Below are 21,430 nucleotides of genomic sequence, written 5' to 3'. Positions count from 1 at the left end.
TTCTTAGACCTTGTGTTTTACAGTCGAGGCATCAGGGCAGTGTTTTTCCCATGTGATTTTATTGAACAAATAAATTAAAAGATTACAAATCTATCCAGCTATAAAATGACGATTACAAACATTCTGTACAGAAAAGAAAAAAAAAAATCACTCGTCTAAATTTACTAGAACATCTTTTCATGCTAATATTTTAACTACAAAACTGTTAAAGATGGGTAAATCCTTCATGGGGCCAAACTGTAATGAAACAGACATTTCATAAAATTTTCATTCATATTAAAAAATAATTAGAAAAAAGACACGGCATGTGCTCATAGACGTTTATGAAACACATCTACAGGAGTCAAAGCGAGCGATGTTTCCTAATGAGCCAGTGATAGGAAGGAAAGAAGAGACATTCAAGTGCCATAATTCGTGGCAAATCATGTGACTATGGCGCACGTCCTGATTTCGCTGAGCGACACGTCCTTGGCTCGAGTGTGTGGGTTAAATCTAATCAGCCAGGTACACAATAATTCACACTTCTCGTATTGGTGAGCATCAGAAATCTAGAAAGGGGGGTCCACAGGACTCTTATGGTCACATATGGGATTGATTTTTACAGCAAATCAGCCGTTCACGATATAAAACGGTAGCAAAGTAAAGCACAATTAAACCAATGCGATGCAATTATCGGTCCGTAAAAGTGCTGAGTAAGGCATGCGTTCCAAACTGTGTTCCCTGTCTATAGAAAAGTGTGCTTAATGACATACAAAATAGTAACCACTAACGGCATTGAGAGAGATAGATATATATATATATATATATACCTGATCAGGAAAAGTATACATCATTTATATTTACCCGATCGGAAAAGTGGTAATTTACACTCTTTGGCTGAATAAGTACACTTTGAGTGGAATGCAGTGTGTTTTATAAATCACAGTGATAAACAGCACTTCCTTTTTCCCATCGAAACGTCATGGAGAGTGTGTGTGTGTGTGTGTGTGTGTGTGTGTGTGTGCGCGCACGTGTAGTGCTGTAATGAGTTAAAAGCGTCCTTGCTTGGCATCTCCGATGGCTCCCCAGACGTCGAACACGAACTCGTCTGGGAAGGCGAAGTCTCCCAGGGCCTGGTCCAGAGCCATGGCGAACTCGTCTGGGTTCACCTTGTCCCGTCCGACCTCCACCATCGTGGCCGCTGCAATATTAAGAGTGATTAGACTGTTACTAAAATTAGAACCTAGATACTAGATACCTAGATACTTAGATACTAAACAACCATGGAGATATTTGGACTGTAATTATAAACAACCATGGTTTTGCATTCAGGGCTTTTATCCAGGTGCCACTCAGATGAGGTGTGTGGTTCCTCTAAAGGTTTCTCTGAGTTTCTATGTCTTGCTCAGTAGGTATGGAAACTTTTATAGGGGCAAATTGAAATGGTATATTTCTAAATCTGTTTAAAAAATGTTTGGTGGAGTTGTGATTTTTTTTTTTTTTTTTAATGAGAAGGCAATTAATTCTGCAAACACCTAGCTAACATTCCCTCTACATCACCCTCAAATTTACATTGCTAGCTCTTGACCAAAAATGTCTACCCGTATTTTCCCCCAAGCCAGATGCAGGTGAAGACCAACCACTAAGGGGTTTACATTTTTCCACACGGTAAACGCTGCACCTCTCATATATTTATACTGCTTGTTTTTATACCAGCAACTCTATATTGAGTTCTTACAAGACTTTCATTGATCAGGCAGAACATCGACAGATGAAGTGAAGAACACTGATGATCTCTTCATCATGGCACCTGTTACTGTGTGGATTTACTTATTAGGCAGCAAGTGAACATTTTGTAGAAAAAATGGGCAAACGTAAGGTTTTGAGCCAAATTGTCTCAATTGTCTAGACAACTGGGTCAGAGCGTCTCCAAAACTGCAGCTCTTGCGGGCTGGTCCTGATCTGCAGTGGTCAGTATCGATCAAAAGTGCTTCAAGGAAGGAACAGTGGTGAACCGGGGACAGAGTCGTGGGCAGCCGAGTGTGGAGTGAGGGCAGGGGCGTGTTGTCCGATCCAACAGTAGAAGGGTCACGAATGTTTTGGCAGCAACAGGGCGACCAACACAATATTAGGCAGCTGGTCATAAAAATATGCCTGATTGTAAAAGGTAAGTGTCCAGCACGTTCTCACCTAATTCAGTGTCCCGGATGCCCATGTAGCTCTCGAGGAGGTCGTCCACTTTTTTCACTGCCTTTTCTTCAAACTCTGTTGGCTGCACCCAAAAAAAGTGTTTCACATCACATGTACAAAATGACCAAAAATTTACTTAGACCAAATAAAATGATAACTGAAGAGAACTGAGAACTGAGAAGAGAACTGAGAAATTCCCCCTCCCCAAACTTTACCATTTCCTCTACGGTGGCCGGGCCTTTGGAGCGGAGTCTCAGAGTTTCACGGCCCGTCCCGATCCGGCTCTCCCCCTGAGGCTTGGACCCTTTCGATCTTGGCTCGAGCATCTCTGAAACCAAATGTCAATTTTAATACAAAACTTGGACCTCGGCCTGTCATGTGATGAAGTAAAAGAAGCCCTACCGAACGCCTTCATAGGTTCGACCAGCTTGAGCGTAAAGGACTGATCTTTGGGCAGGTCCTTGAGCATGCGAGCGACCTCGTAGTGCCGTGTCCCCACGATGTTCTTTCCATTAATGCACTCAATGTGGTCTCCCACGCAGATCACCTTCACGCCGTCTGCCACACTGCCCTCCTTTATACGCTACACACAGGAAAATGTTGGGTTTTACATAAAGTAAAAATACAGCCATTCAAATGAGCTGCAAATAGCTTTTTAAACACACTGTGTTTGCTGGGCGTTGAGGATTCTGCTTCCTCTTTAAAGTTAACACAGAAATGTCCTGGGTATCTCTTCGTTCAATTCAATTTTAATTCCTCACGCTTGTCCACACAAGATGGCAGACTTTTTCCATCTTTATAGGAAGTCTGTGTCTGCACTCCCTTCGGACTTCTTATCTAGTCATCGTTTTTATCAGGACACCAGCTAACTCTGTACTAGGTGTTACCCAGAATCCATAGCAGAGGAACATTAGCTTAGATCCTGGAATCATAAAATTTTCTTTCCATTCTAAATTTTATGAAACATAACCGTTTCAGGATATGTACCAATTAGTGCAAGGGCATGTTATTTAGTGTCCCCGTCCTCTCTGCTCTCAAACCTGTCCTCAAACAGCCATCTAAACGCTAATTACTCACACTGTTTGTGTAAATAGGAATTTATCTTCTAGCCGTATTAAAGCTAGCTAGCGATTTATCCATGCCATATTAGCTACACCGGTGACACCCCCTTGCCGTCCATGCTAGCGAGGTATTTATAACAGACCAGCCCACTGTATTTATTAATGCTGGACTATTATGTTTTACTAGATAACTTGCATTCAACAGTATTTTCAAATCCCTTGATCTGACCATGTGGGATTATTGTCTGGTCTGAGTCCCAGTGTCGATTTTTATTTTTGACCTTTTCTGTAGGAAAAACACGAGGTTTGGCTGCGGTGGTGGATTTCTACCATCCGAAATTCTCTGCTACATAAAGCAATTTGCACAATCCGATTGGCTGCTATTCAGCGATATTTGGTTCTCATTTGCGTAAAGCTGAGTCGCTCATCTTCCTGGTAATCGCAGCAGGAACGTACTGCGATGGAACCCAGGGGTCGCGAAAGGACGTTTTGATGTCGGGTTGTACCTTGATGAAGGCGTATCCGCCGCCGTTGTCGGTGATGGTGAGACCCAACGCGTCCTCGGCTTTGAACACATCCACCTCCTTTTTGATGCCTTTAACGTGAGCGAAGATGAAGTCCTCCAGGCCGATCTGTCCCCCGAGCAGCTTGTCCATGTCAATTTTGTGTGTGTTCAGGGTGCAGAACAGGATCTGGGACAGGAAGAAATATTCACGTTAAATATTTATGCATAAAAACGTGCAATCCCAGTTCCTTATACAATAATTATGAAAGGAGATCAGGGTTATGAATTTTTCAGAAGTGAAATTCAGAAAAATGAAATTAAAAACCGCTCTGAAAAACGAGGGATCATTTGGTTGTCCCGGTTGACGTGTATCAACAGATCCATGAGTGTTGTGCTGGAGCCAGCATCCATGCAAATCGCTTCATTTCTCTGGGCGAGGCTCCGTCCAGAATACCAGACTTCTCGTCTAGCCACTAAAGCATTTTAACTCTTCACTACAGTCCAATCTGTGAATCTTACCCATAATGGACTGGAGTGCTAGCTAGCTAGTCAGACCTTTTATTTTTATTCTGGAATGAAAAAACAAAAACATGAATTGTACTAGTTAATGAGGGACGCTTACAAAAACAACAGGCCCGTTTGCTGGCTTTTGTGTATTGCAAGCTCTGTGGACACACATCAGCTGACACACACATTCAGGCATGTTGCCCTTGGTTACCAGAACATATAAAGAGGACTGGATTAAAGGGAGCACAGGTTGGGGAGGGATTTTAGAATGGAAGGACTCGCTGGACTCACTAAACACACACACACACACACACACACACACACACACACACACACACACACACACACACACACAGTGCGATCAGTGGCGAATTCACAGACGCCCACAGACCGGTTGCCAAGGCTGCCTCTGACATCACAGACACGTCTCACGAGCACAAGATGTTCATCTTCATCTAGTCACTCGCACACATCTTCACCAAACTATAACTAATCTCACACTCCTGCTCACAAACACTTCTGCCAAGCGCTTCCTCTCCATGTCCTTACTGTACATTTTTTCATTAGTTCTAAGAACATTTCATGACGAATTCACTGATGAATCACAGAACGTTCTCGACGCCGCGCACGTCAGAACCGGCGTATTACGAGTCGTGGACTTTGAACTGCTTCGTATCTTTCAAAGGGCTCGACTCAATTATTTCATGCGTTGTGTAACAATCCAGGCAGGTTAACACGGTGCTGTGGCTCTGCTATAAATAACCTATTAATTTTTTCTGAAAATCACCAGTGCTAGTTGACGTGGCGTTGCATTGGTTAACAAATTGTACCTGGAATACACTGGCAAAAGTATCGCAACCCCTGACTTTTTCCAGCCATACGTGGTTCTTCTCCAAAGTTGGAGAACTATGGAGACCGAAACCTGTTCCACCCATATGCACAAAGCGAGCTCCAAGAAGATCCCCGATGAAGGGGAAGATCTCCTGCTATCGATCTCCAACCCCATTGAACACCTTTGGGATGAAATGTTCACGCTGACTGCACCCCATGCCTTCTCATCTCCCCTCCATCAGTACCTGACACCCTTGTGTCTAAATGAAATCCCTCACAAATCTCTACAAAATCTAGTGGAACATCTTTTCAGAAGAATGGAGGAACTCTTAACATTGCTGTAAGTCGTAGTGTGAGTTCTCTCCCCATCATAATATGCGTTTCTCTCAATAATGACTGCAAATTAACAAAGTCTTTGCACCTGGCACTTCCTGAAAGCAGCTCCCGACTTTACAACTAATGATAAAAACGTACACTTGAAATGGTGGATTTGAGTATTTCCCCGTCTGATCTCGGGCTGTTGGTTCTGGTTGATTAAATAAAAAAATAAATAAAGTTAAAACCATGCCTTATTCTTTCGCTTATTTTTCCGTTCCATAAACATTAACTGGGTTAAAATGCTGATTCAAACAAAACACTTTGCTCATTAAATAACTGTTTAAAAAGGCATGACTGAGACGTTTATAACGTGAGCGTTGGGGGAGGAGTTAACAGCACTCAGGAATTTGTACCGGCAGTAAATTTGGAGTAATCATTAAGCAGAGCCGCCTTCCTCTTTTCGTAATAAGCGGTGTGGAAATAGTCCGGCTGATCGTCGCTCTCGGCTTTACGTCGCTTTAGTTTGCTCGGGGGAGGCATTGAACTTTGGAGCCAAAGATCATGAGTCACCAAGCTACCACTCCTGGGCCCCTGAGCAAGGCCCTCAACCCCATAGCGGCTCAGTTTTTACTTTTTGGACAAATTTATTGCCTGTATACGTTTTTCTTGGTTATAAATATCAAATTCTTTGAGACTTTGGACCCTTATTAGTCTCCAGTCATCCAGACTGAGACCCAGCAGCTGTCTGCGTGTACTTGGCTCCTCAAATTACCATTAAAGTGTAAAGTTTCGGTGATGTTGTGTTTTTCTCAGTTTTTGCGAGGGTCTTCGGTCATCCAATTTAACGTTTGGTCACATTCCACTCGGCTAAGGAACAAAAGAGTGAGAAAAAAAATGCACCCGGGGCAGAGGGAGCCGAAGACTTCGTTTTTGTCCCGGGGGACAGTAGGAGGCCTACGGCTCCACGCCTGGTAATCGCCATGAATTTCAGCGTTTCTAACCGCTCGGGTATCGCGGTATCTTCTTCACGGTATGACCTCATGGAACAGGGTTCATTAGTTCAAGTTTGTCACATTTTCTCTGTTTCCTGCTTCTGTTACTGAAATACACACACAGGGTCTGTCTGATGCAGTTTAACAAGTCCAGCATTCAAACTCTAAACAAATGAGCCACACGTCCTCGTTTTGTTGCGCTGACGCTCCTGACGTGTGCGCACACACACACACACACACACAGTCAAATCTTACTCAAACATAGCACACAACACACAGAGAGCACACAATTTACGCTCGTAGAACAGGAAGTCCATCGAAGTCCTAAACCGGACGAAATGTGAACAAGTGAACACACGCTGAAAAAGTACAAGTATCTGTAACTGACGTTCCGAATGGCACACTGATCCTGCAGAAAGGGAAAAAATAGTCCTGAACGCCATTTCTGGGCAAATCGAAAACAAATTCTATTAATCATGTTTATTACTATTTTTTCTTCTCCCATTAGGGGTCGCTACAGCGGATATCTGCACGTCTAAACTAATAATACGATCGTTCTAACTGTTGGAAGGAGTCTCCAGTGTCTGCGTTTGGAGACGGCCGGCGTTTTCTGACACAGGAATCGGACGCGCTTGTAGTTTAAAGGCATGTGGACATGATGATGACCCTCTGGGGGGGGTATCCGTAGCTCCGCCCCCAACGTTGATTCATCTCCCCAGATGTTTCATTCCTTATCCTTACAATACGCTGAATTTACAAACAAACCCTTGTGGATCGTTCCTGAGCAGGACGTGAGGGACTTCCTCAGTGAGAGAAAACCCTGAGGTGGCGATCCTTCTTCCTGTTAAATGATCTAACAGTTGAGATGATGGGACACACCAACAACAGCTAGCAGGATGTTCGCTTTATTTCCAGTCCATTCTCTTCCACCTATATGTGGTTCTTCTCCAAAATGTTACCTCAAAGTCGATTGTATAGGAAAACTTTGGATGCAGGGCATTTTCCCATCGTTTGGACTACGAGACTTAACCTGTTCCAGCATGAGATCTGGGCATGAAGATATGCTTTACATGGCTTGGATGTGTGTAGAAGATCTTCTATAGCGCTCCAAACCCTATTGAACACATTTAGGATGGATTTTTCTGCAGGCCTCCTCACCTCACCTCACCTCCACCAGCACCTGACTTCACTAACACCCTCATGACTGAATGCAATCTCTCACAAATCTCCACAATATCTAGTGGAACATCTCCCCAGAAGAAGCTTATTATAAGAGCAAAAGCACAGGTGTCCACACACTTGATATGTCAGCTAATAATGTTTTGCTAGTTTGGCGTATAGCATTCCTTGAGGGTAGGGTGGAAATCTTCTCTTTTGTACCTTCAGCAGCACCTGGGTATCAGTTTATTACCCTGTTTTTAGTTCAAATATCTTTATCATCAATGTCCTCGGTATTTCACACGTTACTCATTAGCACAGTGGGTTTTTTGACGCAGCGAAGGATTAATGACTGACTCAGAGCCGAACACGTCACGCTGTTTGCGTCGCCATAAAGTTTTGGCACCTCGTGCTCACACCCTTGTAGCCTGACTACCTGCTCGACTGGTTTCAAAGAATCATCCGGAATAAAGAAAACTTTATACAATCCTTATACATCATATACTACAACATGTCCATTATATAGATTACAGATCTTAGAGTTACACTTCCTCTTTTCTCAGGTGACCATAAACACACCATGAGATGCTGAATTCGATTATATACTTGATTAATTTATTGTGCATTAACAGCAGGATAAACCACGCTGAGAAATCCTGCGAAAATCTGTGTTCACACTATAAAGCTCAAGATCCGGATTTTATTCTGAACCTACAGGATCACCTGGATACCAAAAGGTGTACCCGGATACCTTGTTGTGGAAAATCCTCAACAAACCACACACACACACACACACTGGGCGTCCTTCAACCACACACACCCCGATAAGCCACGTTCTGCACATAGTTCGGATGAAAGGAAGCTGAAGGGAAACACCTCATTCACAAACTCTTCGGGGGAAATAAATTCGGATTACTGATCCCGAAGCATGTGTAATGTGTTTAATTGGGAATAATCTTGGGTTAGAGGAACAAGTGGATCAGGAGTGTTTTTGCACACTTCGGTTTGACTGGTGCACACCTGGTAGAAATATAAACCATAAGGTTCAACTATATATCAGGTGCACCTGGTGTGTGTGTGTGTGTGTGTGTGTGTGTGAGATGATGCAATGACAGTCTAGTACACTTTTTCCACCTGAACGTGCCAAAGCTCTCCATACACTCTGACTTCCTCTATGTGTGGGTGAGCTCGTGCACTATGCACCTGTGCACGCTCTTGGGGTGTGTGTGTGTGTGATACCTCAGTGGAGCTGAGATTGAACGCCTCGGCGATTTTGCTGTACAGCTCCTTGACGTTGCTGAAGCCCTCGATGCGGCCGGTGGGGCTGCCGTGCGCGAGCTGCGTGTGGAACACGAGTTTGGGGCGCAAGTTTGCGGGCGGTGGTGCGAGACCTCCACTGACTCCTCCACCAACACCACCACCACCAACACCTCCACCTCCACCACCACCGTTCATCGCCGCGCTCTTCCCCGCGTGTCCTCCCCCTCCTCCTCCTCCACCACCACCGACCTCCTCATTCTCCACCAGGCTCGAGCTCTCCCGCGACTTCTTCTTCCTCCTCAGGCCCAGCGGCATCGCGTGGCTTCTTCCTCACCGGGGAACCGGCGGTGAGGGACACGGCAGGGGAGGAGGGAATGTGTTTAAATAAAATAAACAAATAAACAAAAAATATCGAACTCTATAAATAAACAACTGATCCGCGCGGCAGGTACTGAGAGCGCGCGCCCGAATACAGCAACCTGTAGAGCTTTCAGACTGATTTAGTTTTTGTTAAATAATTATTTCTTTAAAAAAACAAACAAAAACGTCTCTATGCGCGTGAATCTTACCGTAAAACCGAAAATAATAATCAAAAAATATATATCCGATAACAAACATAAAGCAGGTTTCCTCGGGGTTTTTTTTCCTCCGCCTATGAAACTCCGTGAATCGGTGCACCAACAACGGCGCCCGGGTGCGCATGCGCACAGAGAGACGCGCCTACGTCAAACCGAAAAGTCATTTTACCTGTCAGGTGGAGCGCGTGCGTCGAATTATTCTCGCGCGCGACACAAACGCTGACGTAGAGCAACTAACAAACTAAACATTTAATATACGTTTATTATATATAGAGATATAAATATAATAACTAACATTTAATATAAATATATGGTATGACTATATATATAAAAATAGTAAATAAATACTAATTATAAATGATTAATGATTGAATACAATAATTAAAAAGCATTACTATATAGTAATAATATTTTAATATTGTTATATGATCATTTATAATTGAGAATAAATATTAGTTGTATTAATCAAAATAAAAACAAAAGAAACAATTGTGTTATTTCCGGGTCGGAACACACCTGCTCCATGCTGAAGGTAAATATACCTGGTGAACACGTGCCCCCTAGCGGGGACATGTATTATAGCAGCATACACTTGACAGCTGCACATTTCACTGCAGGATCTGGATGAAAGTCTGAAGTAACAACATTAACAATCTCCCAATATAGATTCTCTTTTTATTCTTAAAATGGTCTCAGTTAAATATTTTGTTATTAAAATTTTTATTCAAGTAGACATTAGGTATCATATGTATAAGCACACAGACAAACACTAGTACAAAACACGGTTTTTTTTGTGTCTCGCTGCGTAACTAAAAGCGTAAGAATAAATATTGCACTTTTTTTATGGAACATTTAAATGACAAAAACGCACCTGTACATTCCACCGTTTCGAAATTTATTTCTGAAATAAATATCTCGGTTCAAGGCTTTAGCAAACTGAATACAAGTCGGGAAATTCATAAAAAAAAAAATTATGAGTTTGAAATAAAGCATAGGAAAGAGAAACGCACAAGTTTTTTTTCTCTGTAAGCTTTGCAAGGATACGTGCAGATATTTTTTCTTCCCAAAATAAAATGTTAGAAAGCAGCCGTGAAAAATTCCAAATCAGGCTGCACTGAAACTGCCAGTAATAATAATAATAATAATAATAATAATAATAATAATAATAATAATAATAATAATAATGTGCTGTATATTTCAGTATATATAATAATAATAATAATAAAAAAAAAGATATAATAAAATAATTATTAAATATAATAAATGATTATCACGGCCACTCCGGCGTTCCCCATTCAAAGAAGGTAAAGAACACAGAGTATCGGAGTCCAATCTGACGTTTACTTTCAGACATGGAGATTGCACTTGCACGTTTATGACCTTATACGGGGTAAAAAAAACAAAACAAAGAATTAAAAAACTGGAATTGTGCATTGACTCTGGGGCGTAGTGGGGATTTGTCTGGGGTCTGGTTGGGGGATGGAGGGAGATCGACGACGATGACGTGGCATCGTTGTGGCACAGTCCTGCTGCGGTTTTCCCTTCATGAAGCGGGTAAATGGCGTTTCAGGACGTCCTTGGCGTTGGACGGCAGACTGTCGGGAAAGTTCACGTCAAACTCCACGATGAGGTCTCCTCTCTGCTCAGGGTTCTTGGGAAAGGGAAGCCCCTGTCCAGCTACCGTCTTCCTCATACCCGGTTTGATGACCTCCGTGATCTTCATGTTGCACGTTTTCCCATCTATCGTGGACACCGTGACCGAGCATCCGCACAACGACTGGAATCGGAAAAGGGGAAAAAAAGAGGTGTGGATACTTAAACATACTCAGGAAATGTAAAAGAAAATTAACTTCATCAATTCCATTTTCAATTATTACACAAGAAGAGCAGTAGGACAGAGCGCTGCATCACACAGGAATCTCATACAGCTGGAATGAATGTCCTCACTAAAGCAAGAAACCCAATGAACACAATTCAACACCTCTCCTTTCACTGGAGCCGCAGCAGCACCGCTTGCATACACCGTCGACGGAAATCAATTTCATCTCCTCTCTCAGCTGTTGTGGAAACGAAAAAAAAAACAGCTATTCAATTCACACGGATATAGTTGAGTTTGCGCAGTTTGCTACAGATGCGGATTGCGAGCTCTGACTGGCGCGATCTCTGATTATTCAATCAAAAGGACGGGAAAACGACGAAGTGTTTTGGCGCCTGCTGGATGGCCTCTGAGATTTTATATATATCACTTCAATCATTTTCATGAGAAGACTTTGACTTCCCGTCTTTTCGCTGTGGCGTACGAGGATCCGTTCTTGAGTCCGGAATGCTTATGTGGGTGAGCGCTCGTCTTTTGGCACTGAACAGCTGAGATCATCTCACATGGCTCATACTCCACATTGCATAACACTCCGAAAGTAGACAAGATGCCTCCTGCCGTAATAACACCCCGACTGCACCCGAGCGTCCAAAACTCTACAATCCGTAACAAACGTCCGTCTAATAATAGCTGCAGAAATCTGACGGTCGTGAGGCCTTGATTTATTTTTGACACTTTATAACATACAAACATCAGCAGCGTAACTGCAAGCGGATAAAATCGACGTCTCTGGTGTTCTGAAATGATGTGATCATATACAGAGTGGGAAAGGAAACACCGCCAAGTAGTTTATTCCTTATTTTACTATACATGATGGACAGATGTTTGTGGAAACCTGAGCATAAGATGCTTGTGCTTCTTTTTTGAGTCCCCATTTGCTTTTACAACAAGATCCACTCTTCTGGGAAGATGTTCCACTAGATTTTGTGCCGATTTCATTCAGGTATTTTGCAAGGTGTTCAATAGTGTTGGAGCTCTACAGCAGGAGATCTTTCACTCCAACCCATAGAAAGCAGATCTAAATAGAGCTGGCTCTGTGCACAGGGGCATCTTCATGCTGGAACACATTTGGGTCTCCTAGTTCAATTGAAGGGACAATTCCATTCTCCCACGTCCAAATACGTCCTATACAACTGTGTGCCTCAAACTGTGTGGTCACAGTTTCCAGAACAGCCACATGCAGCTGGAAAAGTCAGGTGTCCCAATACTTTTCTGATCACCTTTCATGCAGGAGACTGAGGACCATATTCATTTTGTCTTGACTGTGTAGGGATTCGTTTTGTGTGGATTTCTACTGTATGGAAGTTTCAACAAAGACTGTCAACATCTGTAAACATCTGGCTACACAACTCAACATCTCAGGCAGATCTGTTCCCATCCTTGTCTTCTGTAAACATATTTTAGTCTTCAAACATACAGAAACTGTACCATATAACATCTATTAACACATCTGGAAAAATAGTCCTGAATATCTGATTTGGAAACAGCTGTAAAAAAAAAATCATCCGGATCTTGAACATGTGTACACATCAGCCGATAGCACTCATCTGAAAACAGAAATATGACTCTCTGCGTCGGTTAACATGACAACATCTGTACACCGCATTCGACACCTGTTCAAATGAAACTCCGACATCTACGGCCCTAAAACATTTGTAAAAACAAAAATCTATGAGTATGACCCTCAACATCCACAAATCACCCAAACCTGAAACATCTGTAAGCATTTGTCAGACAACCTCATGCTCTATTATCGACACGTGTAGACATCTTTTAATATGATAAGCAGCCTCAACATTTGTAAATGTCTCTAACATGACCCTGAACATCTGGAAACGTGTACTTTCCTGATACTCAGCATCTGTTAACATCTATAACGTGACGATGAACATCTGTAAACATCCACTAACTCAAACTCAACATCTGTAACTGTCTGTTAACCTGTCCTTCAACATCTGTAAACATCTTTTAACACGATTCTCCACATGTGTAAACATCTGTTTCCATAAAACCTAACATCTGTAAACAACTACTGAAAACAACCCGCAATATCGATTTTCAACCTCTGTAAAGAAGATGATCCTGTTTATCAGCACAACCCACCAAATCTATAAACGTTTATGAACATGACCCTTAACATCCGGAAACATCTGTCAGCATGACCCTCAACATCTAGTACCATCTGGTCAGATGACCATCAATAACGGTCACCCTGAACATCTGCAGACATCCTGTATCTAGCAGCTGAAACATCTGTATAGAGTGTGTAACAGTGTGAGACAGATGTGGCGGTGTGAGCCGGGATGCCCACCTGGCGCAGGCTGATGCGGACGGGGTAGACGATGTCGGACCCTTCCCTCCTGAAGTGTGGATGCGGCTTGTCCTTGATGACGAAGACGATGTCGGCAGGAATGCAGCCGGGAGACTCGTCGCCCTCACGGGGAAACGTGATCTTGGTGCCCTCTTTCCAGCCGCGCTTGATCTCGATGGACAGGATCTTGTCCTCGGTGCGTGTGGTGCGGCCATCGGCGTTCAGGCGACGTCGCGAGATCTTCATGCGCTTGGTGCAGCCGTGAAAGACCTCCTCGAGAGAGACGCGCAGTTCGTGGTGGATGGCCGGGTCCTGCTTGCGCCGAGGCTGTCGGTCACGAGGAAACCCGTTCAGGTTAAAACTGGTGAAGGAGCCGAAAGGGTCCCCGGTGTCCACCTCCATGTCCTCATCGTCTCTCCCGTTCACCTGAAATCAGAGCGATGCGAATAACACTCCTGATACGAATATAATACCATGCAGTAACGACTCTTCCCCTCACTCGTGTCCTCACCTTGCGGCCAAAGAACATCTCGAAGGGATTGGTGCCACCAAAGAAGGTGGCGAAGGTGGCATGCGGGTCGCCGTGGAACGTGTACGTGAAGGTGCTGCCCTGGCCATCGGTCGCTCCTCCTCCTCCACCTCCGCCTCCACCTTTTAAACCTGAACACCGTGAAAATAATATTCCAACAGTTTGAAACATCTGTTTAAAAGATCAATCAATCTGACATATGCAGTATAAGAAAAAGAAAACAATCAAAACCAAATGCAAACAAATGAGACTAGCTGGTCAATGATGTGCAAAAGTAATGGTCCCCTCTAAAAGGAAAATTTCGAACAAAGTGAAAACTGTACATGCGAGCGGAACCGAGCTGCACTCTGACAACCTCTGGTTTTCCTTTCCAAGCTTTAATCTTCATCGTAAACTCTCTAGAACATTTCATTTGCGGCCGTGCTCGATGCAGATTCTGTTCTGAGCCGAGCAGCACATGGGAACCATCCGAACCAAACCACAAGCACAATATGATTGGTCTGAGGATTCACTCGTATCAATGCTCATCGTGTCCTCTTTCACTGTTTACTCGCCATGTCGGGTTCAGCTCTCTCTTAGCCTTATAAGGAGATTTGTGGGTGTGGCTTAGGCATAGGTGCTGCTGATTAGTATTTATAAACATGTGCATTAAATAATTTAAAAAATCTGAAAAACCCTGATAAATACACACTATATGAACATAGATACTGGGACACCTGGCACTTCCAAGCATATGTACTTCTTCCCCAAACTTTCAGCACACAGTTGGAGACACTCAGGATATCCTGGGACGTGCTAGAGTGCCCAAAGTGCAGAAAGCCTGCTTCATAAAGATCTGCTTTCCATGGGTTGGAAAGTGTGTGGAAGGTCTTGAGCGAATGGATTTTTCAAGCTCACTGCACCCAAAGCCTCCTCACCTACATTAGTATGCAAATGTTTTGAAGTCATTTCCTTATGTTTGAGTAATTGATTCAATCGCTCATGGTGTTACCGAATTGTCGTATGCGCGGTACAGCACGGAGGTACCGATATATCGCACCAGCCGTTGTACCAGCCTCACCGCAACAGCCACGTTGTCATGGAAACACAATATATTTTTTTGCCCCAATATGGTTATTATCCCCGACAGCGCCATTTTATTTAATATATCACCCCCCTATAATAATCCCTATAATAATCCCTATAATAAACAGGAATCCTTTACCTTCTTCTCCATACTGGTCGTATATGTCGCGTTTTTTCGGGTCGCTCAGGACCTCATAGGCTTCGGCCACCTCCTTGAATTTCTCCGCCGCGTTGGGAGCCTTGTTCTTATCCGGATGCCATTTCAGAGCCTGTTTTCTGTATGCCTTCTTAATATCCTCCTCAGCAGCTCCTTTCGAAATGCCCAGGATTTTATAATAATCCTTCCCCATTGTTTTATCTGTGCGCGCGCGCGTTTGTGTGTGTGTGTCCTCTAAAACACTGGCTGATCAAAATCCCGTCCTGTCCGAATCAGTCCCTATAAATACCCATAAACCCCACAGGGTTCTCTCCGGGGCTGACACTGTGCTCTTATGGGTTTTTCCTCCCTGTTGCTCCTTTAAATAGCCAGGCTGGATCTCCCTCTTCCTCCTCCTCCTCCTCTTCCTCCCTCCTCCTCCTCCTCATCTTCATCTGTGGGCTCTTTCTAGAAAAACCAACGTCATTTCCTCCATCTTCCGCACCCCCGATTCATATTCGAACCCTTGTACCAGGTCCTGCATCCAGAACTCAGGCTTTTAAATAATTAAATATACACCATTATACAGGGATCGGGCTTAGATGGGGCGTGGCTTATTTGTGACGTAACAGATCATTTAAATATGAATTCTTACGTCATTATTCCCCCCTACGTTTCAACCGTCGTTGACTGAGAAAATAAAGAGAAAAAAAAATGTGTATTTTTTTTAATTTCCCGTAGTCATGTGACCCCGAAACGAAGAAGATTAACGCGTGACAGAAACAGTGCAGCTTTTTTTTTTTTTTTTTTCAATTTGAAGAAAAAAATTAAAGCGACGAATAAATGTGAACGCAGCTACATTAAACGTGTCCCAACCATTAACACGATTTCTTTTGACCAATCGAGCCTGATTACCGTTAACGTCCAAAAAGCTCCACCCCGGATATTTTCAGTGCTTCACTTGCTAATTGCAGATACAGTTAGCGAGGATGTGACTTAAGGTAGCGCCAGAACGATAGAGCTACAGCTTTGTAAACACACGACGTCTTGGCGAAGTCATTTGTAAGGACGTTAACTTAATGGTGTAAAAATTGAAAAATTGGCATGAACATGGACGTGGTTATATGTTATTAATGCTACTGTGTTTTTCTTTTGCTGTAGTCTGTTTGTGTTGATCTGCAACTCGTTAATACGGACGGATAAATCCCATTTTGAAGAAAATAAGTTGGGAGCGTGTTTGAACACAGCCCAGGGCCTGCCATTATTAGTCCAGACTGCAGCGTAACTCACTGAGAACGTCAGCGTACCGGGGGGGACAAACCCGCCGTGGATTTCACACCGCTATGCCTCATTCCCTATAAATAGAAAATCTTGTTACGTGTCATTTATAGGCCCTGGTGTTATTTTTGGCGGTAAGCGCAGAGCAGAAATGGCTGATTATATCTTCATTCGTTTCACAATAAATCAGATCCACCAACATTCGAGTGAGTATATTCACATTCACGGAGCATCTCTGGGGGTTTGTTTAAAATGATTTGACCAAATAAGGCCAAGTCTATGACGTCATAACTCCCGCTGGTAATTTTTGTGGTAACGCACAGTAAGACAGTGTCGAGCATTAATTCGATAATGGCGCCCCCTGCAGGCCACATGTACATCATACAGCGCTCACGTAACAAAAACTTCCACAAAGTATTTCATTTTAGTTTAATAACTTTATAAAATCTATATAAAAACGATATAAATGTTTATAGCCCTCTACATTAATAAAAATTATGACTAAATTTTAGATAATGATAATTTCCGTGATTACGTCATTAATATAACACTTATTATTTAACATACACTTAATAACTTGTTATAACTCCTTAAATCTTATTTATTTAGATTTTGCACATATTAGAGTTATTTAACTTTAAAAAAAAAATAATGTAAGGATTATTAGAAAGAAAAAAAAAGATATTTCTTTATCCGCTGTTATTGCGTTGTTTATCCGTTAGAGGATAAACGCGTTCTTGTAAACGCGGAAGTGACGGACGGTAGACGACGTGGCTGTGTGACGTAGACATTTTTTACATTGGACACCCTCATTCAGGAAAAATCCCGCCTTCTATTACAGGATTGGTTAACAGTCTCTAGTTTCTGCACCTTGATTGGTTCTATTGCTACAGAACCGCGGTCGGGTGTAAAAAACTAACCATTCAGTGAAAAGAAGGCGGGGCTTTGTCGAATGCGGATAGGAAAAGAAGCGAAGTCAAGTCATAGCCGGTAAAGCAAGATGGCGTCGCAGCAGGGAGAAGTGGACGAGCTGTTCGATGTTAAAAACGCCTTTTATATCGGAAGTTATCAACACTGCATCAACGAGGCACAGAAAGTTAAGGTATTAACGCGTTGTGGTTTAGATAAATAAATAAAAAGTATTAGAAGCACTAATTTGTGCTGACTATTAGCTTTACATAGCAACATTAGGATGAAGCAGCTGGGCTAGGACTCGGCTAGCTGTCCTTATTTACGAATTAAATACTTATTATTTGATAACAAAATGATTATAATGTCCTGAAACCGGTGTTAGGGGTTTATTTAGGAAAGTTGTGACATCATATCGCAGAGCAATAGACATAACAAGCCTCAGTGTCCAGATATCGCGATGTTCTCGCGAGACTTCCCGACTCACAATCAATTAACTCTTAATTATTAGAGTCGGAAAAAACTCAATACATGATTTTATATCAGTGAAAGAAGTTTGTAATGATACAGAATTTAGCGAATAAATCTAATTAGTACAAAATGATGGTTTCTGTATTTCTTTCTTTCTTTTTTTTTTTTATGTCCGAGTGATATTACTGCTTTATTTTACAGACCTCTGGACCGGAGAAAGAGCTGGAGAAGGATATTCTCCTATACAGAGCGTACATCGCACAGGTACGAGTGTGTGCATGCGTTTGTGTACTAGTGTTTCTAAAAATGGTTTAACGTTGCAGTGACGATCAAGGATACACTCATTAGACATTATCATTCAGTACAACAAGATGGACTGCATTTCCCATCATGTCTTCTTCCACCAGACTCAAATTATTTGGGCATTTTGTTATTTTATTTTTATAAAAGTTGCTTAACTTTTCTCTTAGTTATTAAGAGTTTGAGGCACTGGATAGTTGATTGCTGGAACTATCGGCTATCGGCAAAAATCCATACCAATAGTTTTTCCGGCTTCCTGTCAGTTGTTATTACGAGAGCGGCCTCTAGAGGCGAATCACTGACACCATGTGCTGTTTGTTTTTGCACACGTTGACCTCTAGATATGAATGCTGCTAATAAATAAATTTCATTATGAAAGTCATACTGCTGTTTTAATACGCGTGGACGTGACTTTGAGGCAGCAGCGTGAGAATCCTGTGTATGTCTGAATTCTCAGTGCAGTGACTTTCTTTTCCCTTCACACAGAGGAAGTATGGAGTGGTGCTGGAGGACATCAAGTCGAGTTCCTCTGAGGAGCTGAAGGCCGTGCGGATGTTCGCGGAGTACATGTCCAGCGAAGCCAAAAGGTGCGTATCTACGTGTTTACCATGAATCCATCTTGCTGTTAAAAAATAAAAATAAAAGTATTATGGCTGACCTTGGGCTCTGACCCCAGCTTCTACACATGCTGGGATATGCGAAGAAAAGAATTTCACTGTGCTGTAATGTATATCAATAAACAGCACGTAGCATTAATGATTCGCCTCTAGAGGCCGCCCTCGTACTGTATAATGCAATCTGGGAAAAACTAGCGGTTTGTATTGTTGCTGATGGTTTTGGCAATCAACTATCAGTACCGTTTAATCGCAAAACCAATTAATCGGTCGACCTCTAGGAAAAACCATGTCTAATACATAGGAAAGATCTATGAAGTTAATCCCAACATGAAATTGCCAGGGATGCCATCGTGACGGATCTGGATGGGAAAATGAGTAAGAGCGTGGACGTGTCCAACACCACCTTCCTTCTGATGGCTGCGGCCATCTACCTGCACGAGGGGAACACGGACGCGGCTCTGCGCACGCTGCACCAGGGCGACAGCATCGAGTGGTTGGTGTTCCAAAAATGCTTTTACACTCCTGGAACGCTCTGTGAAAGACGTACAAGTCTAATCTGTGTGTGTGTGTGTGTGTGTGTGTGTGTGTGTGGCAGCATGGCGATGAGTGTTCAGATCCTTCTGAAGCTGGACAGAGTGGACGTGGCGAGGTAGAGGGCTTCTTGTTACTGATACAGTGTAACGTATAATGTTTTCCAGCTTGCTGTGAGGTTCTGACACGCTTTCGTGCGCATGTGTGCAGGAAGGAGTTGAAGAAGATGCAGGAACAGGATGAAGACGCCACGCTGACTCAGCTGGCCACGGCCTGGGTCAACCTCGCCGTCGTGAGTATAAACGATGTCACTGCACGTTTTTCCTATGTATCACAATGTGTTTTTATTCGTATTATTACATAAGTGATAATAATATTAGTGAAATGTTTCCCTCTGCCACAGGGGGCTCCTTCCCTACACGATATACAGTCACTGTAACAGAAAAATCGCCGCGATCTCAGTTTAAAATCCCCCTGAGAGCCGTGTGAAATGTTTCCACAGGGAGGCGAGAAGCTGCAGGACGCCTTTTATATCTTCCAGGAGATGTCCGATAAATACTCGCCCACTCTGATCCTGCTGAATGGCCAGGCCGCGTGTCACATGGCTCAGTGTAAATGGGACGAAGCCGAGTCGGTCCTGCAGGACGCCCTGGATAAGGTTCGTACCTCCATTTCTGCGTCCACACTTTCGTTGCCGGTCGTTTCCCAAAAGTCGCTTATCCGCATCGAGGCGTCTGAAAACAGACACAGACTACACAGACTGGATCTGCACAGCCGTGATTGGTCGTTAAGTTGTGTGGCAGCCGTTTCCATGGCAGTACAGCGCCCCCTACCGTGCTACTAAGCACAGAAAGAACGAGAGATTTTGATTTCGACATTCATCAGAGATTGTAACGTAACGCATGCTGTAGTTTTGGTGTATCATTATTTCACATGCTCAATATGGTCTTTAAAACCTTTAGTGAAGTCTGTAGATTAGCGTCTGGAAAATGTGTAGAAACCCTGCTGTAGGACGGAGGAACGTTTCCCGGTCTGAGACATTGATTTTCTGTCATTTTATAAATTGTATAAATTGAATTGATATTTCTAACCCCACCCTACTATCTCCACCACCTGTAGGACAGCAGCCACCCAGAAACACTCATCAACCTGATCGTCTTAACGCAGCACCTGGGAAAACCTCCTGAGGTGAGTCCTTATTTTTTTCTTTTCTTTCCATTTTCCTGTCATCTGAGGTTGGCTAAAAGTTTATGGACACCTGACCATGTGCGCTTTTTTCCATCGAGTCCCTTTTTTCCTGTTATAATAAGCTCCACTCACACACAGATGTTCCACTGGATTTTGTGTGAGATTTACTTCAGCCAAAGGGCTGTTTTTAAACTCGGGTGCTAATGGAGGTGAGATGAGTTGTTCAGTAGCTCTCTAGGAGGCCACTCAAGATCTCCCACACACTTCCAATTCATATAAAGCAGATCTTCATGGAGCTGGTTTTGGAGCCACAGAATCCAAAGACGTCCAAAACAATAGTGTTGGTGGTAACGGTTTGGGGAAGAACTGCATATGGGTGGGATAGTCAGGTGTCCTGAAACTTTTGGCCTTACAGGGCATATGAAGAATGAATAAATAACACGGACAGAAGTTGTGATTTCCATCTTTTCCCTCGTGTCCATACAGGTCACGAATCGCTACCTGTCTCAGCTGAAAGACGCCCACAAGTCGCATCCGTTCGTGAAGGATTATGTCGCAAAGGTAAGTCCGTTCCAACTTCCTCCGTTATAATTAAAGAAAGAACAGAAGCCTCTTGTGCCATGACCCGTTACTAATGCAGCGTAAAGAAAAGCTTTGGTGACCCCTGGTTCTGCTTCTCGCCCCCAGGAGAACGATTTCGACAGACTTGTGATGCAGTACGCTCCCAGCGCCTGAACACATCTGGCTCCTGACATTCTGAACACACACACACATTGTTTTGTTTGTAATATGTTTTATTCCTGTATACCGTTCGAATAAATTCCTTTATACCCCACAGAA

General features: G+C 43.1%; 3 protein-coding genes across 4 annotated transcripts; 1 reads left to right on the top strand and 2 right to left on the bottom strand.

Moving 5' to 3' along the window:
• Positions 1 to 40: 40 nt before the first annotated feature.
• On the bottom strand, positions 41 to 9,519 carry gipc2 (GIPC PDZ domain containing family, member 2). Its single transcript, XM_046852566.1, has 6 exons — positions 8,781 to 9,519; positions 3,737 to 3,922; positions 2,572 to 2,752; positions 2,385 to 2,497; positions 2,170 to 2,251; positions 41 to 1,180 (listed from the first exon to the last, which is right to left on the bottom strand). Exons 1-6 carry the CDS (start codon positions 9,114 to 9,116, stop codon positions 1,029 to 1,031), a joined length of 1,050 nt encoding a protein of 349 aa, XP_046708522.1. The 5' UTR covers positions 9,117 to 9,519; the 3' UTR covers positions 41 to 1,028.
• A 734-nt stretch (positions 9,520 to 10,253) lies between these two features.
• On the bottom strand, positions 10,254 to 15,856 carry dnajb4 (DnaJ heat shock protein family (Hsp40) member B4). Its single transcript, XM_046852020.1, has 4 exons — positions 15,300 to 15,856; positions 14,078 to 14,226; positions 13,567 to 13,992; positions 10,254 to 11,156 (listed from the first exon to the last, which is right to left on the bottom strand). Exons 1-4 carry the CDS (start codon positions 15,508 to 15,510, stop codon positions 10,923 to 10,925), a joined length of 1,020 nt encoding a protein of 339 aa, XP_046707976.1. The 5' UTR covers positions 15,511 to 15,856; the 3' UTR covers positions 10,254 to 10,922.
• Positions 15,857 to 17,510: 1,654 nt separating this feature from the next.
• cope (COPI coat complex subunit epsilon) lies at positions 17,511 to 21,430 on the top strand. 2 transcript variants are annotated; one of them, XM_046852022.1, is made up of 10 exons: positions 17,520 to 17,676; positions 18,156 to 18,218; positions 18,741 to 18,841; positions 19,212 to 19,364; positions 19,467 to 19,520; positions 19,613 to 19,694; positions 19,905 to 20,060; positions 20,522 to 20,590; positions 21,077 to 21,151; positions 21,278 to 21,430. In XM_046852022.1, the coding sequence occupies exons 1-10, from the start codon at positions 17,575 to 17,577 to the stop codon at positions 21,323 to 21,325; spliced, it is 903 nt and encodes a 300-aa protein (XP_046707978.1). In that variant the 5' UTR covers positions 17,520 to 17,574; the 3' UTR covers positions 21,326 to 21,430. The 2 variants fall into 2 exon arrangements, with proteins under 2 accessions (XP_046707977.1, XP_046707978.1); XM_046852021.1 differs by having other exon boundaries at positions 17,511 to 17,676; positions 19,212 to 19,520.

Source organism: Silurus meridionalis, chromosome 6 (genome assembly GCF_014805685.1).
Source record: "Silurus meridionalis isolate SWU-2019-XX chromosome 6, ASM1480568v1, whole genome shotgun sequence".
In the NCBI taxonomy this organism is placed as follows: Eukaryota; Metazoa; Chordata; class Actinopteri; order Siluriformes; family Siluridae; genus Silurus; species Silurus meridionalis.
The sequence above is the reverse complement of the archived record's forward strand: the minus strand, read 5'-3'. Positions and strand labels throughout refer to the sequence as shown.